The sequence below is a fragment of the Lissotriton helveticus genome, chromosome 2_2 (assembly GCF_964261635.1).
Source record: "Lissotriton helveticus chromosome 2_2, aLisHel1.1, whole genome shotgun sequence".
Classification (NCBI taxonomy): domain Eukaryota; kingdom Metazoa; phylum Chordata; class Amphibia; order Caudata; family Salamandridae; genus Lissotriton; species Lissotriton helveticus.
In genome coordinates this window covers 323,424,271-323,443,098 of record NC_136060.1, presented here as the reverse complement: position 1 = coordinate 323,443,098, position 18,828 = coordinate 323,424,271, and the positions used below count along the sequence as shown (strand labels likewise).

The following is an 18,828-nucleotide window of genomic DNA, read 5'->3' as shown; positions in this document are numbered from 1 at the left end:
TGTACATCTTTTCAAAACAATACAATGCGCCCCTCTCAAGCTGATGTTCAACAACTTCATTGTTATTTATTTTACAAAAACGATTGCACCCTCCAGAAGCTTACGTCTGTGATTCTTTTGAAAGGGTTGCAATTTGTGAGACGCTGAGAGCACTTACTTGGAGGCTTATGGAATGTCTGACAGCGCCTAGTGGTGCATTTTGCTAAATAGGCAGCTTCCATGTTGGTATAGCACAAGGGTTCTGACCCTCAGATACTCTGGAAAGGTTTTTGTAATGGCGCACACCACATGATTACTGTCCAGTTCCAAAATACCAAACAAGCAGCACAAAATATGCACTATGATAGACAAAAAGTGCATGCTGCATGCGTTCAGGGCATGTCTTGAACTTAAATACCTAGTCAGTGAAGAAAACGTTTGACTAATAACTGTAATTCGACCATGATGCCCCTGAGCAAGCTTTAGCTAACGGGAGACAACTTTAAAACTCAACAGTACTGAAGGTTGCCAGGTAAACTCCATAAAAAAACCTTAGAGACTTCAGCAGGGCCGAGGCAAAAGTATTAACTACAAATAAAGGTGCATTTCTAATTTATATATCATACTGCTGACATGCTGTCTGGCTTCATCTTTTAAACATTCACCACCTCTCATGGTCTCTTAGCACTGGTTTTAGAAAGGAAGTTTGGAATAACTCTTTTAGGAGGGAGTTCCAAAGAAATAGTGCTTGCACTGAAAATGATTTTCTACCGTTATGGGTACATTTTCAGCGAGGAACAACTATAACATCTGGGTCCGTGCTTAGCAGACTGCGCTCATATTAGAATGGTGGAATATTCTACAAAAATGCCAGAGCCATTACACAGACACTATTAAACACTACGCATTAATTACAAATGTATACAGTCAGGTTGATGGAAATACATTTGGTGGCGCCCTGCCACCTAGTGAGTCTGCCTTATTGATGTCAACCTCTTATATTGTGATACTGCCTCTAATATAGGTAGGGGGTTGTGATTATGGGTTCAGGGCTTGCTGGAATGTGAACTGTTCTGAGAGCATCGCCAAAGGTATTTTCATCTACTTGATTAACTCACCCCCAAATTCGAGCATTTATAAAGGGTTTCATCATGGTGTGAGCAAAAGATCCAACACATTCTCGACAAACATTGAATTAAAGAGCATCATATAGCCTTACAACCAAAACACTATCCCACTACATGATTATTAATTCAGCCCCCTTCTATGCTGATGCTATTTGGAGATGTCAGAAGCAAACTAGTTACAAAACAACTGTAAACCATTCTGAATGAATGCAACACTGTGGGCAGGCAGAAGAAACCTTAAAAAAAGTAACATTATTGAGTCCATGATAGAGTATTTTCTTCAAGAACAGCGTCAGTCTGAAATAAACAAATATGGCTTTCTTGACTATGTACAGCAGAAATAATAAACAGTGAATGGAGTCTACAATGGCTATATTATCTAACGTAGAGCTGTAGGTCTCACAGACAAAGTGCTCGCATGGAATATTAACTGTTTCTTGGACGCTAGATTTTAATAGAGCAAGGATACTTTCAGCAAAGATCTTGCCAGCTGCATTTAAATGGGATATTTGGTGGTAGATGTTGCGTGTACCTTAAGATGCTTTTTTGGGGAGGGGAAGCATGGCAGTTTTTACCAGATATCTGGGAAATGACCTTTCCGTGACCGGTGTTGCCATATTGGAGTTCAAACGTGCCCCATGAATCTGCGACCCTTGACCCTGTCTCCAGGCAGGTCACTCCACACGCCGCACAGCACCACCTGTGTGTCCATGTCCCTGTGAGCCCGCTGCTGCCGCTTGCTGGAAGTTCGAGGCCCTCCTCCACCCGCAGGCTATCACCTGCGCTTCATCCCTGGTGGCCAGTGGTAGGCCGTAAGCTCCTTGTGCTCACTCTGTACCTTTTTTCCCTGTCTGCCTTACTGTAATTTGTACCCTTGTATTGTATTTGGCTGTATTTCCCCTTTATTCTTTTTTTGTTCTATTGTACCGTTGCCGTGCTCATTTTGACTTCTGTGTCCCCCGCCTGCTCTACCCTCTCATTTCCTGCCTCTACGGCCAGCCTCTTGGCCCGCATATTCGCCGCCCCACTGCTGCGCCTAAGGCAAGCCCGTCTGCACTTGTCCGCACCTGGACCGCGCCCAGCGCCAGACCCCCGGGTCCTCTCGGACACCACACCGACCGCCGCCACTATGCCGCCAGCATCCTCCACGCACTTAACACCGGACCACCGAATGCCTGCTTCCTGGCCGCCCGAAGCACACCAAAGGACCTTTCTCCTGCTGAAGCTGCAGCTTCACCAGACTCTTAGCCACCAAACCACCCAGCGTGACAGGACGCAACCACCTCAGTTGCATACTACTGAACACCCGCTCTGCACGCAAACACGCCGTCAAACTCTGGGACCTGCTCGGCACATCCTCCCCGGATGTCGCCTTCCTGACAGAGACCTGGATGAACGCCTCCTGGGCACCGGACATCGCCACAGCCATCCCGGACGGCTACAAGTTCACCTGCAGAGACCGCACCAATGGAGTAGGAGGTGAAATCACTATTATCCACAAGAACACCCTCAGGGTCTCGACTAGCACCGACAACACCCTCAGCACCGCTGAACACCTGCACTTCCACATCCACACAGATCCCAACACCACTCTCAGAGGAACTCTCATGTACAGACCCCCGGACCCTGGCCTCAGTTCAGCGACTCCATCGCCGACTTCCTCAAAATGCACGCTCTCGCCTCCACAGACTACATTCTCCTCGGAGACCCCACCTCGAGAACAACAACGACACCAACTCCACCACCCGGATTGACAGCCTCGCCAACCTCGGATTCAAAAAGCTCATCACAACGCCCACCCATGCCAACGGCCACTCGCTAGACCCCATCCTCTCCGCAAACTCCCACGTCACCTTCAGCGACACCACCGAACTCCACTGGACCGGCCTTCGCTGCATCCACTTCACCTTCCGGAAACCCACCAAGCAAAACAGCACCCCACAGATCCCCCACCTCAGCTGGAGCAAAGACCAGCAAAGACCAGCTAAGCACCACCACGACCCCGACACCACCGCCAGCAACCTCAGGCGTTGGATCGACGACTGCGCCAACACTCTCATCCTGATCAAGAAACCCTCCAACAGACGCACTAACAAGATTGCCAGCAGGATCACCACGGACCGCCAGGCCTCCAAGCAAACCTGCCGAAAACTAGAGAAGAAATGGCACCGCAAACAGACACCGGAGAGCTACGCAGCCCACAAGAACGCCATCCGCAGACACCATCACCTCATCAGATCGACCAAAAGGACCTCCTTCAAGGACCGCCTTGACAACAACACACAAAACAGCATACAGCTCTTTAACATCGTGAAGGAACTCTCCAACCCCAGCTCCACACCAACGACATCCCAACATCGCAAAATCTGTGCGACTCCTTCGCCACCTTCTTCCATTGCAAGATCACAGACATCCACAACAGCTTCAACAACCTGACCGCCCCAACAGCCACCGACACCTCAGACCCCACGGCCACCACCCACATTGATCCTTTGCTCACCAGGACCAACATAAACGACAACGACACCATCAAAATCATGAACACCATCAACTCCGGCTCGCCATCAGTCCCATGCCCACACCACATCTTCAACAAAGCTTGCGCCACCATTGCACCCCATCTCGGCAAGGCCATCAACATCTCCTTCAAGACCACGACCTTCCTGGAGAACTGGAAGCACGCCGGGATCAATGCCTTACTCAAGAAACCCAAGGTGGATCCGAGGGAGCTCAAGAACTTCCGGCCCATCTCCCTGCTCCCGTTCCGGGTGAAGGTCATCAAGAAGATCGTCAACAGACAGCTGACCCACTAGCTCGAGGAAAACAACATCCTGGACCCGTCCCAGTCCGGGATTCGCTGCAACCACAGTACCAAAATCGCCGATGACTTCAGGATCCTGATGGACAACGGCAAAACCGCAGCCCTTATCCTCCTGGACCTATCAGCCACCTTCGACACTGTCTGCCACTGCACCCTACGCACATGCCTCCACAACGCAGGGATCCGAGACAAGGCTCTGGAATGGACCACCTCCTTCCTCTCCGGCAGAACCCAGAGCATCCGCCTCCCCCTTTTCGTACCGAAGCCTTTGAGATCATCTGCAGCAAACCCCAAGGATCATCCCTCAGCCTGACATTGTTCAACATCTACATGGCACCGCTCGCCCGCGTCACCCGACTGCACGACCTCAACATCATCTCTTATGCCAAAGACACCCAGCTGATCCTCTCCCTCACCAAGGACTCCCTCACCGCCAAAACTAACCTCTACAAAGGAATGAAAGTGGTCGCCAAGTGGATGAAGAACAGCCGTCTGAAGCTGAACTCCGACATGATGGAGGTCCTCATCCTCGGCTTCACCCCTCAGGCTGGGACGACTCCTGGTGGCTGACCGTACTGGGAGCAGCATCCACACCCACAGACAACGCACGCCTGATCCTCAACATCTCTCACCACAGCCACATCACACCCCACCTGAGAGACCTGCACTGGCTTCCCGTCAGCAAGAGAATCACCTTCAAGCTCCTCAACCACGCACACAAGGCACTCCACAACACCGGACCAGCATACCTCAACACACTACTCACCTTCTGCACCCCGAAACCGCCAGCTCAGCTCTGCTGACCTCGCCACCGTCCCCCGCATCCGTAGAGCAACCACCGGCTGCAGATAATTCTCCCACCTCGCCGCCAAGACATTGAACTCCCTCCCCATCCTCCTATGGCAAACCCAGGACCTACTAACCTTCAGGAGGCTACTCAAGACCTGGCTATTCGAGCAGTAGCAGTGCCGCCCCCCCCCCCCCCAGCGCCTTGAGACCCTCACAGGTGAGTAGTGCGCTTTACAAATGTTCTGGTTGATTGATTGATTGAAACTGGAATTTCCTCTGCCCTCCCCCCCAGTGCTCTTGAGTACCCTTCCCCTAACAACGCTGGCTATGTCTGATCCAGGTGGGAGGTCAAAAAATATTGAGTTTTAAATATCGTAGGGACAGAATATTGACATCAAGAATATCGGTGACCAGAATATCGATCTGAAGGTAAGAAAGTTTTGTTTTTGTTAATATCGAAGTTAGTAATATCAATAGCAAAAATATTGATGTTAAAATTATCGATGTTTATGTTAGAGTTATGTATTTTAGTATGTATTTCACGTTTTGTATTTTTTTTAATATATGTATATTTTGCGTTTTAGTACCGTAGCGAGTTGTGGGTTTATAGCGGATTAGGGTGGGTAGTAATTTAATTGTAATTAAGTAATTATTCATTTTTATTGTTTGGTATTAGTAATTAATTTATTGTTTATTAATTGTTAATTAGTAAATATTTTGTATTAATTGATTAATTGATAAATATGATAATTGTTTTAATTTAGTTTAGGAGCGGGTTGTGTTTTTATAGGGGAATATGGTGGGAAGTAATTTATTATAATTAAGTATTTATTGGTATTGCTAATCAATGTATTGTTAATTAGTAATTGGTAATAACTTATTATTCAATATTATTTATTGGTTATTGGTATTGATACATAATTTATTGATAATTTAGCATTAATTGGTAAATAATTTGTATTAGTTGATTGATAATTAAATATTAATTGTGTTAATTTTTATGTGGAGAGGGTTGGGGGTTTATTGGGGAATAGGGTGGGTGGTAATTTAATGCTATTAAAGTAATTATTAATTTTATTTTAGTGGTACTTATAAATAATTTATTGTTAATTCATTATTAATTCATTATTTAATAAAAAAAAAGAAAATTCATTGAGAAGTATGTTATTTTTAACCCCTACGCTATCCAACACTTTCCCTATTGTTACACTCTCTGGAGTGGGAATAGCCATTTTTAACCCTATGCTATACAACACTTTCCCTACTGTTGCACTCTCTAGAGTTGGAATAGCAATTTTAACCCCTGTGCTATCCAACACTTTCCCTACTGTTGAACTCACTGGAGTGGGAATAATAATTGTTACCCCTAAGCTATTCAACACTATCCCTACTCTTGCACTCACTGGAGTGGGAATAGTAATTTTTACCCCCACGCTATCCAAAACGTTCCCTACTATTGCACTCACTGGAGTGGGAATAGTACTTTTTACTCCTACACTATCAAACACTTACCCTACTTTTGCACTCTCTAGAGTTGGAATAGTAATTTTTACCCTTACGCTATCCAACACTTTCCCTACTGTTGCACTCTCTGGAGTGGGAATAGTATTTTTTACCTCTAAGCTATCAAACACTTTCCCTACTGTTGCACTCACTGGAGTGTGAATAGTAATTTTTACCCCTACGCTATCCAACACTTTCCCTACTGTTGTACTCTCTGGGGTTGGAATTGTAATTTTATTCCCTCCGCTATCCAATATTTTTCTGTATTCTTTTAGTTAATGCATAATTTATTTTAAAAAGTTGAAAAATGTTGTAGTTCTTTAATTTGTTATATCTATTTTTATATTTGTATTTATAATATTTGTGAATGTGTATATATGTATTTATATTTTATAAAATGATTTAACAATTTATAAGTTATTAAAATAATTATTTCTGAATATTAATAAGTAAGTATACATATTATATTTTATGTGTATATGTTTAATTTATTTTAACATTATATGTATTAGTTATGATTTTTAAACATTTTTAAATATTTTTAACTGTTTCTTTTAATTATATGTATTGTTTACTATATTTTACATTATTTTTTTAACATTTAAAAAAACAATATTTTTATAACAATATTTTAAACATCGATATTTTTTTCCGATATGTATGTACTTACCATGATGTAGATAGGATGTCGATATTCTTGACTTCGATATTTTGGCACGATATTTTTGTACCTCGATATTGTGGTACTCGATAGGACTCAACATTTGTCTTGTTAATACATCAAAACACCCTCCTGTTGATGCAAGGAATGTTTCTCAGTGATCACTGCAGTTTATAACTCAAATAAGTAAGAGGACCACTCCTGATAAGGCATGGATAACACTTGAGACCTTACTTTCGAGTCAATATAGAGAGTTTAGGTAGCTATTAGAGAGCCATAAAAACTTCAGAATTTCCCTGTATTCTCTGTATTTTTCGATTGAGCTACGGCACAGAGATCGTGCCATAGCTGATGTGCTTTTTTGCTGTTTAGTTCTGCACTATGGCCGGAATGCCTTTTCCTCAAAATCCTAATTACTTCGGTATGCTTTTATGAAAATGTTTCACATTGCTTACAAATCAATCTATTGATCTAAATTGAGAGCCAGTGATCACCGTTACCTCTTAAATGGTAATGGTGGGAAGAGACATTCTGCATCATTGATAGGCTATGATGTTGATTCTCTCTACAGCGTTATTTATACAGATTTCAAAATGTTTAACTTTACATGGACATTTTTTAAAGAACAATGAATCTGTGCACATTTGCTTTGAATCTCCAGCACCTCAGGTACATTCCAATTTTTTCAGAGGTATTTCCCAAATTAACACCCAGCACTGACTGTTCAATGGGTTGGTTTGCATAAACAGATAACACTGTCTACTGTGAGAGTGCTCGGTGTTGGCCTAGCAGGTAAGTCCCTCTTTATTTATCCATTTAATACCACACAGTCTAACTTCTCAAATAGTCTGGTCAGCCTTTTGTCTGCGTACCTACAGTTCTACATTTCTATTAATTTAAAGGGTATAATTTCATAATTTATGCTACATTCAATAGCAAGTTAAAATCCTACCTACTACTTCTTCAACAGTTTCACACATAAAATCAAGATCTGAGGACAATCCAGTATTGAGAAAGAGCCTGGAGCTACATAAATAGAAACCACTGGGAATCGTATGTCAGAGGTGGCCCTGTGGGACAAAGTATAAGCCACTGTATAAATGTGAATAAAAAGTATACTTTCAGTTATGTTGCACTGAGTTAAGGTAGGCAACCACTCCACTTGTAAGACCTCTTTCTCAGTTTCTGGCTGGGGTATGAATTACATAGCAGTCAACCTTCTGAAATTTATTAGTTGCCTAAGTCACTTGCAGTCAGATTTCAGTTGTAAAGTTGTTGTTCATTGCTCTGTGAAAAGCCTTGCCACATTCCAAGAAAGAGTCAAGTAGTTGGCTAAAATTAAGTTTAGAGACAGCTGAGAAGTTGCCCCCACCCAGAATGGCAGGGAGCCAAGACCAGCCAGATGAGTCAACCCCATTCCTGTACATATCCTTCGGCTAAAAAATAAACCAGGATGGTAGATTCACACCCTTCTTTTAGAACTTGAATGTACAACTATTGACCTTGCCCCAAGAGGCATCTTTCATTAGAGCAAGGTTAGAGCTTAGGCGGTAGGAATATCTGTTGTAATTCACAGTTGGGCTTCTTAGGTGGAGATTTGTACCTGGACTTATGTCAAAGCATGTACTTCGAAAAAGCCGCAGTGTTGTGAAATGATTGATAGTGCAACGTTTGAGACAAAATCCAGAAGAGGTTGTGTTATGCCCCACAGAACTGTACAGAGTCATCAGCGTGCTCATCAGAGACTCATCGACCATAGACAACCAGAAACCCTACCACCCACTCGCTCTACCCCCGCTCACAGCAGCGGGCACAGTCATACAGGTGTCATCCTTGCAGCTACAGTGGTCCTTCCACTGCTTGCTCAAAGAAGGTAACATACAATCTAATAATGCAGCCACCCTGGCGGTGAGAGCGCAACTGCTACAGTCCATTTGGTTCACAGAATCAAACTGTGTCTCTCCGCAAAGACCAATGTTAAGCAATAAACTGCTGCTGTCGCTCTGGAAATCCTGTGAGTTGTGGAGGACAAAGTAGGATACGAGCATGACCAGATGTTTTCGGTGTCAAAGAAAGTTTACATACAATTACAAAGTACCTTTCTATAACTTAACAACCATCCAAGAATATAACAAATGTTTAATATTTATAGTTCACATTAGTATTTTAAAGTTAGAAATGTTCTGCACTCACTGGAAGTCATGAAGACTATTCCTATATGAGTGCTGTTTTCTTTTGAGGCCAGACACAAATGTGTTGGTGCTAAATAATGAACAGAAGTTTCAGGACATAATTGTAGCTGCAGCAAAGCATGAATACATATTCAAGGATTTGGTGACCCAGACAGGAAGATATTTGTGATGAGTAAATGGCAGAGATAATAACTCATGACAGAAAAAATGTGATATAATGTGCCATAAGAAAGCAAAAAAAGTACTTTAATTATTGACAACTACTGGTCTGCAATTGTAAGGCAATTATATGTGGAAAATGGTACACTAAATGCTCTTGCTCTTCAAAATCTCCAGAATAAAGCTGGAACTCTCATAAAATGACATTTATGTAACCTATTATTATCCTTTATTCATTGGTAGGAACTTTCATGTCTACAGTAATGAACAGCAAAAAGAATAATCTAGTCACAAAAGACGACAATTCCGAAATAATTACATTGTAGGTGTTGTACAATTAAGAATCTTGAAGCAAAGAAAGGGGCCTGAAGAGGCTGCATTACAGCATTGAATACTTACAGCATTCAGACCGCAGAGCTGGTAGCAAGCCATGGTAACAATAACAGTAATTATCTGCCAGCGAACAGAGCGCTTGACTAGAAGTTGTGGAACAGACAGTAATTTAAGGTTTTTCTGTATTTTGCTCTCTGCTAAAACCGCTTCCATTGCCTGAAACACATTCTCCTTCCCAAGAAAGGTCTGGAATGCTGTGGAAAGAAATATTAAGATGTCATTTAATATTTTAAACCAATATGTTTATATTACTCTAAAGTATTTATGATAATTTGCCTTAAAAAATTTCTTTGTGACACATCTGAAGATGCCTGGAGAGCTATTTAAATGATTAACGGTGTTTGGCCACTTCTAATTCATTCGAGCCAACCTATGTGTATAGCCTAGGGAATTCCGTAATAGACCGATACGGACAGTTATTTAAATTATTCTTCAGCTGGGGAATTGTACACTAGTTATCGGCATTTCTTTTACTAGTTGCAATCAATGTAGCTATCTTGCAATACAATTTTACACCGACATTTGCTCTGATCCACACAGGAGACTAGATTGAGTCCTGGCATCTCTTTGCTTTTATAAAGGAAATTCATTTTTTAAAAATACTGACATATTTAACAACAGTCAGAGAGGGATGCAAATATTGTGCAAAATTCCTGAATAGGGTGCAGTGTATGTAATCTGACTTCTAGGTCAACTTTCCCCAACACTAACTATTTGGCAAAATAGATAAAAAGAAATTTGCATGGTATTATTTTCACCTACACAAAATATACAGAATGATATATTGAAAAAGGTCTAAAGAGTTCATAAAAGTTAAATCAAACTCCAGCAAATGGCATTCGTGGTTTAGACGATCGCTGACAATATACGACCTTGAAATCCTCAGCATATTTCGTTTGGGAAAGATGTTTTCATCACATTAGATATCACCTCATTCTCTACAGTGAAACACGAATTTTACTTTTCTCCCTTTTCCGTTCTTAGAAACTTAAAAAAAATAAGCTTAAATGTGCATGCATAGTTCAGAGCGGGCATTATTAAAAAAGAAAAAGAAAAAAACAGCCACAAAGAACAGAACTTCATGTTGCTCTCGGTGGCTTTCCCGGCGTTCATCTTTTCTCCCACACCCAGGCCTAACAGCGACAGATAGAACAGCAAGCTTCCATTCAAATGGAACAGGGAGATGGGTAGTCTATCAAGGTGTATTGGAAAGGCTTGTGGAAACATTTTAACAATGTGTCTAGGACAGTACAAAAGCATTCCTGCTACAGAATGTATTCCTCTCATAAAATTAACACAAACTGACTTTCCCTCAAGGGCCAGAATCAGAGAACCCTTGCAAAAGGACCCAAAAAAACAACTAATTGGACCACGGCTCATCAGAAATCTACTTATCGTAGTGGGAGGGATTCCAAATTCCCCAGAGATATTTTTCTCATCAGAAAAACAATACACGAAAGATCTAGCAAAAACTGTAAAGTTGCTGCTAGACAACATGCCATGCAAAATACATATATGAAATAATTTAGAGTGTCAGTTATACCGTACGTTTTGTACATTAATGGTTTGCCTTACCTAGTTTTGTATTAGGTATGAAACCATTTTGTTATGATCAGACACCATTTTTATTGTTGTATAAAATGTTTGAGCCCATCATTTGGTTTCACTTTAATGATTCAGAAAAGGAAAGTGAAGTGACCTATAATGATGGAAGACAGAAATGAATATGATTCGCTTGAATAGCTGTTGTGGGGGGACTGTGAGAAGATAGTTATGAATAGGTGATGAACTTTCTCCAATCGCTGCCTATTGCACAAGATATATCTAGCACATCAACTACTTCTCAGAATACTATTGTAACTGGGGAAACTCTTGCTGAAGAAAAAGACCTTGCTCTGTAAGAAGACTCCTGACTCCTTCTGGTAAAGGGGTGACTTCCACAAGGACTTCTAACTCCAGCTGGCACCCAGGAAGCAGAACAGTTCTCCAAGGGTCTAGTGGTTGGCCTCCTGTTTTCTTGCTTCATGGACTCAAAAAGGCAGAAAGGCTCCTGATCCCAAGAAGGCCCACATGACCAACGAGGAATAGTCCTTAAGGAGGTCTTCCATGCTTGAGCGGAAACCCGAGGCTGCTTATTACTGGAGCAACATTGATGACTCGCCCTTTCCCAAGCCATCCCTGTGACGAGAGAGGAAAGGGAGGGGTCATTTACTCAGTTTTTTCTTTACAGCGTTAGAACTAACAGTTAACTACATTAATCAAACAAAGCACAATGTATTGTGCTGTGATTCATGTAGTAACGCTGCATATTGTAAAGACAAATGCATTTGTGCCAGTATGACGTGACCTCAGAGTCATGAAACTTAACTCATGACCCTGTGACGTCAGTCACATGTTGAATGCTGTAAGCAGATACACTGACCATGCTTATGCCTCAGTGTATCTGTTTATAGCATTTTTGCCGTGTTGGCAGAGTAGAGCTTTCACTTTCAGCTCTACTGTGAACTGTGGCTGGGAATCGGACACCTCTAGCAACCAGCACCACCCCAACCGTGGCCTCATCTCACCAACCAGCAGAACAGACTGGGACAGAGCCTCTAAAAGCTGGCAAGGTAAGCTTTTAAAACTCCAAATATTTGATTTCACTGATCTTCCTTTTCCCTGAGCACATTACATGTTTAAAATGCAAGCTGCACAGAAATGTGGTGTGTTTGATTTAACCCCTTGGCCGCGGCGGTAATCCCGCCGCGGTGCTGGGGGGGAGAGGAGGGTCCGCACGGCGCCGCCATGCTGGTGACGGAACCACTCTGTCACCAGCCACGGGTGGGCTGTGCTAATGACGGAGTGGTTCCGTCACGGCCCCGCCTGCCCATTAGAACGCGCCGTGCAGGTGCAAAATTAGTGCCGCGCAGGAACCACTCCGTCATTAGCACAGCCCACCCGTGGCTGGTGACGGAGTGGTTCAGTCACCAGCATGGAAGGGGTTAATAGACTGCAATGTTGCTCTAGCTAATGGAACCTAACCCACATACAGCGTTCACATGACATCTGCCTTGCCTCTTAGTGCACTAATGCCACTGTCTCCAGGGTGGGGGCAGTGGCAGAATAATTATAAGTTATGTTTAAGCACTATTAATATATGCTTCTCAAAGCAGTGCTATTGTGTGTCATGATAATGTCAAACATTCTACATGTTACGAAAATAAACTTTGACTTTGTGAAGAGCAAGCAAGAACCCCCCCCCAACCCCACTTACAAGCGTCAGGCTCACTTGCTTTGCCGCTAGCAATACGCCCACCACGTTAAAAATCCACCACCCACCACTGTTAAAGCGTGATTTATATTTTAGCAGATGGGTACTCCATCACAAATGTGATGGAATATCCTGTCTGCTTTAGTACAAGTGACATAGTATTTAAAGCACTTGTAATATGGTAAGCAGGATATACGTCACGTCTGTGATGGGGAAACCTATCAGGCAAACTCTAAATCAGACCCTTATACTTTGTTTGCCCTCTGAAGGTCTTGAACGAGGTGCTGAAATACGCCAAAAATAGAAACACTCACAGCACCCATAAGAATACATAAAGTGATGGTTGGAATGCTTGAATTAATCTCAGCCACCGGCAATTACTCAAGCCATATGTGATCTTGTCACAGATAATGATATCTATGTGTTTCTACACTGCTCTTGGAATCTGATTTTTTGGGATAAAGTAAGTATCACATAGTGAAGAGTTACAATAGGCTGACCTTTCTAATTTCTGGTATACTTCCACTTGAGAGTGTTGGACTTGGGCCTCTCTGCACGGTCACCCCCAAACCTTTTGCTGTTATGCCTCCTGTTTTCTGAATTCATTTATGTTGGCACTAGGATGCTGTGCACTTTACCACTGCCAACCAGTGCTAAAGAGCTTGTGTTCTCTCCATAAAACATGGTAATATTAGCTTACCCCTGATTGGCACACTTAATTTACTTGTGTAATATCTAGGTCATTGTGCTATATGTAACAAGGACCTGCAAATGAAATGCTATTAGTGGGCCGGAAGCACTCATTGTGCCACCCTGTTGGAAATTGGGTTACTGGTTGACTGGGGTGTGAGCCCTGGTGAAGCAGCAACCACAATCCCAGTCAAGCACAAGCAAACCCAAAATTAACCTATGTTAACCCTGCTAGTAGCTTGGCACAGAGGAGTCAGGCTTAAATTAAAGGCAATGTGTGAAGTAATTTTGCAACACTTCAAGCAGTGAGACAAAATGATCCCACAACAGGTTTAGAAATCTAGATTGTATTTTAATTCATAAAAAATACCAAAACAACAGAAATCCAATGAGGCAAACCGTACATACTGAATTTCAAAGTTTTAGGTTAACATAGCGCAAACAAGGGATATCTAGTCGTACTGGATTAGGACACAGTCACAATCTCAGACGGACGTCGATGGAGATGTTGCTTCATTCCTTCATTTAGTTTCCATATAGAATCAACAGTGTTGAATCATTGGAGTGCTATAATTACAGAAGGAATATAGAATTTACAAAGGTAGTTAAGAGTCCATCAATATCTGAAGAGAGATGCCCTGTACACAACTTTTTAAACATCACCTTGTTTGTGAAGATTGTCAGCTAAAAGTCATTCTAGGAAATTCAGTTCTCAGAAGGAACTGGGACACAGGATATTAAGATCTGTACTCAATTTGGAATTCAGGTCATTCCAGTGTCTTCGTCACTGTATTGCATGTCATGCCATTTAATGTTATGTTATGTTATATGAATTTATTTCCAGCGCAGAAACTCGACAGAGTGTCCCGGCGCGTTCTTGGGCAAAAGAGACATAAACCAGGAAAACAGTTATAACAGAAAGGTTTTTAACTTTTTTTAAAAATTGCAAGATCTTGAATGCCACGCAGCGCCAAGAGTAAAGCATTCCATGCCAAAGCCGCTTTCCGCATAAAGGAACTCTCACCAAGCCTTTGGCGTTTGAACCTAGGGGTCTGTACCAGAAGTTTTGAAGAAGACCGCAACTGTCTCACTGGATTCTAAAAAGCAAACCTCTTCTGTAGGTAGGCAGGACCCAAACCATGAAGAGCCCTATGGGCAATAGCCAAAATCTTACATTTTATTCGTGACTCCACCGGGAGCCAGCGTAAGGAGCGCAAATGAACGCGCACACTACACCTGCTAGATAACCCCAGCAACAGTCTGACGGCCGAATTTTGGACAGCCTGCAATTTATTCAAGAGGTAGCCGGACATGCCTACATAGAGTGCATTGGCATAGTCCAGGCGGACAAGATCAAGGCGCGAACAACCCTTTCTTTAGCAGGTTTTGGTAGGAGAGGAAGAAACTTCCTCAGAGCTTTCAGAGTGCCGAAGCAGGTTCCAACCAGCTTCTTAACTCGGGTTGAAAAAGACAGGTTCTCATTGAGCCAAATTAATCAGATTAAAGGAGGTAGATTTCATGTTTTAGGCCAGGGTGAGGAATGTCAATTTTGGTACTTAGTCCAAGACAAACCATTATTGAGGTTTTTGGGAGATCTGTTAAAAAAATTGCAATACTCGATTTCTGCCAAGGCCCTGGAAAGGTTCCACTTTATGTTGTGGTTATCAGATAAATTGATGGCAGGGAAAGGGGGAAGCCCTGAAGTAAATCAATATAAGAGGGTGTCAGGAACTCCTACACTTTTTTTAGCCTTTCTTTTTAGGTCAAGATTTGATCGACCTGTTATATCTCTTTTGTGGGGTTTGACAAACCCACCAATTGCCATTGGCTCCTATCTGTGGCATTCAGAAATGCTGGCTTCTTATTGGTGCATTTCTGTCAATGTCCCTCCTTTGGGAGTTTAGTTCTCTTTCTGGCGATTTTACTCTGAGAAACATTTTATTTGGCCATCACACAGTAAAGCATGTGATGGCCTCTCTTCCCTCATCCCATCTGGCTATTGCAGGTCAGGTGTTGTTTTTTTAGGTCGGTGAAAGCAGCGACGGGCTAGCAGACAACACTTTTCCGAAATTAAGTCTCTTGCATGGCTTTATGTTGTTGTTTTCGTTATTTGCACATTGCCTTACCTGCAGCGATCTTCTTTAGATATGCTATAAGAATGCCGTAGTTCATGTTTCCGTCTCGATCCTTTCTCATGAAAGACCCTTCAGAGACAGCAATGTAACATGCGCACATTGTGCCAACCAACACATCCACACAGCCCCCCTACCCTCTGTGCTTGGGTATGCACCCACCCCATCTTTTAATTGATTTATACTTGCTCTTTTTTTTTGCCTCCCTGCAAATATGCACAGACCACTGATGCCAGTAATCTTCATTTATGAAAAGGGCAGTTTCGCGGGCTCAGTGCAGCTTTATCTCTATTCGCTGCTTCATATCCCTTTTCCCGCCACTCCCCCAAACAGTCCACGGCAGCCATTGGGAACAGGAGCTGGATGGTAGGCGCATATGTAGTGTTGCTTGTTTTGGTTCTGAGCCCACTCGTGTTGTTTTTCAGTATTAGCTAACAGAGGGCATTGCCTTGTTAGTGGGAAGCAGTGACAGAATCCGAGCCATCATAAGCCAGCTGGAGGAAACTTGCAGGTCCGTGGAGGTGAGTGGAGCTATGTGTGTTAACCTTGAAAGAGTGAAAGTCTTATAAAGAGTGAAACCAATGCAGCTATCTGACTAAATAAAACATGCACTGAACTAATTTCATTCATAATCACAAAAACTGCCATACTAACATATTGAGTGCGCTGTCTGCTGCATTGGTTTGAAGGTTAGATATTTTTGTGAAATGCTAAATGCATGTTTTGAGTTCAATGACTGAGGCATCGTTCTGTGTGCTAGGTAAAGAATGTTGAACGTCCTTCTCACTGATACAAGCCCAACCCCACCTACAGCTGCCATACACTCCGCTCCCCACATCGTCTTAAGTACCCAAAAAGCTGTGGCGTAGCAAATGGGTCTTCCTTGCTTGCAATCTGAGTTGGACTAAATTATATTTAAAGAAGCCTTCCACATGAAAAGCACATTTGATTTATTCACACAATGCATCTATTAGATAAATAATTAAATACGTAGTGATTCGATTTACTTTTTCAAAGTAAAACAGTCTGTAATGCAGTACAACTACGCCATAAGAGGTGTAATAATACACCCAATAGCCAATAGTATGAGTTGAGAAAGCAGCACTTCCATGGGCAGAGTCAAAGCACACCCAACTCGTTCTAAGATTGCTCTGTCCTTTATCACAGCAACAACATCATGTGTATTTGTAAAAAGCTAATCCACCAGGAGGGGCATCTTGTTATAATATATGTTCATTGTTACCCAACTCAATGATACTCATTTTATTGACCTCAGAAGGATGAAAGGCTGAGTGGATCCACTGGGATTTGCACCTGTGACTAGGAGGTCAAACACAGGCCCCTACAGTGGACGCCATAGTCTACTAAGTTACCAGACTCAGCTTTCTGTGGTAAAACACGTCTAAAATCATTTATGATGTGAAGCCACTAGCTTTCACAAAATGGTTGCCAACTGTTGAGATCTTTGTCTCGTCTCTATTCTCTACCTTCCATAATGATCATACACTAGTTATCTGCATTACTCATTGAATACTCGATCTCTCTTGCAGCCCTCTGATATTGCTTCAGTGTGTTAGTTTTCATTATGTCAGTCTGTCCTTGCCATACTATCTATGTTGTTCTCTTCCTTATATTCCTCCTAATTCATTTTTTATCACTGGCTTTAGGAACATGTCTATAACTCATTCAGCTTCCTGCTTAATATTGTACTCATTGTGGAAACTACTCACCTAGGCTGAGAATGCATTTTGCAGAGACTTCCTTTTACAAGAAGACTCTGTGGCTTTGCTAAACAGCATATGAAGACCTCCCCACTTACAGAGGACTTTCTCACTGATTTTTGTGACTGTAAGCAGGAAAAAGGCTAAAGTATCTCTGAGATATAGCAAAAGAACTTCACAATGTCATGAACACTGCTTTTGTTTTTCAGCAATAAACAGTTATTTTGATGGTTTGTTCCTGCAATGCAAAAATATGCTGTTACGATACGGAGAAGTTGCCAATAATGCAAGGACAGAAAAACTAGAATACATTGTAGGTAATTTTTTATCAGGGTTGTTTATGTGTGCATAATGTATACTTGGTTATATATAAGGTAAAACAAAATGCTTATATCGCTTTATTCTAACTTTTCAACATGCTGCACAGCAACCATAATGCTCTACAACGTAGCTAAGACATTGGAACAGTCAATAGCTCTGGTTAAACACTTATAAATTCCCCTAGGCGAGACCAGTAGCGGGCAGTATTGCTCACGGGTGGGGCCGGGCACGAGGGGTCGCGGAGAGGGATTTGCAGGGCACGTGGAAACCTTTTTTAAAAATGTTACTTTTCCGCCGGATCCCTCATCTTCTCGGCTCCTGCTTTCCTGCCTCTGACAGGACCAAGAAGCAGGCAGCCAGACTGCCTCCCCTGAGCCAAACACAACGCTGCAAGATATGTTACGATGGGTCGGAAAGCCGTCCAGCCAGGTGCTAATGGGGTGGCCATGTTCTTTATGCAGGCTGCAATTCATACAGGCAAACAGTAATTGCGCAATCAGGAGTGGGCAAAATCACACCTCCCCTGCCCTGCTCGAAGAACAGAGCAGCCTTGCCCACCCGCCAGCAATGTGCATAGCAAACATAAAATGCTAATAACTTTTAGTAATTACCATTTTATGTTTTGGCTTTCTGGCACTGCGAGGGAGCAGTGGGGCGACGCTCCTCCACCCTAGCCAAGACCTATTGGCTATGCCACTGCTTGCCTAAGATATGATGGGCACCGTCTTCACATGTCACTGTAAGGCTAAGCAGTAAAAACATAGCTTGCTTTAGATTCATGTTGGGCGACAAGATGCCATGTTGCAATGTGTTGTTTTGAAAACATTAATTGGACTGAAAGCTAACTCGTGATCATGGGGATGAGATTTTATCCCAGAAGTTCTTGTAGTTTTCTTGTGCTTCTCTTTTCAAAATGTTACAGCAGATTTCAGGTAGAGTAATCACAACTTGTTTAAGAGGTTTGGAGGAGAACCCGCTGGAAGGGAAGCACTCACAATATGTGTGATATTGCTTCAAGGTTTGTAATCGATTTCTTTCCTGAAGGTTGGGCTCGTTTTAGTTTCTGCTGCATCACATGAGAGATAGA

General features: G+C 42.5%; 1 protein-coding gene across 3 annotated transcripts in view; it reads right to left on the bottom strand.

Annotated features, from left to right (window-relative positions):
- The window catches only part of SLC2A9 (solute carrier family 2 member 9), a 2,336,117-nt gene that overhangs the window by 783,459 nt on the left and 1,533,830 nt on the right, over window positions 1-18,828 (bottom strand). For all 3 annotated transcript variants that reach the window (XM_078678475.1, XM_078678476.1, XM_078678477.1), the window contains one exon: window positions 9,631-9,818. In XM_078678475.1, the coding sequence (XP_078534601.1) occupies window positions 9,631-9,818 (188 nt within the window). The remainder of the gene's footprint in view (window positions 1-9,630; window positions 9,819-18,828) is intronic.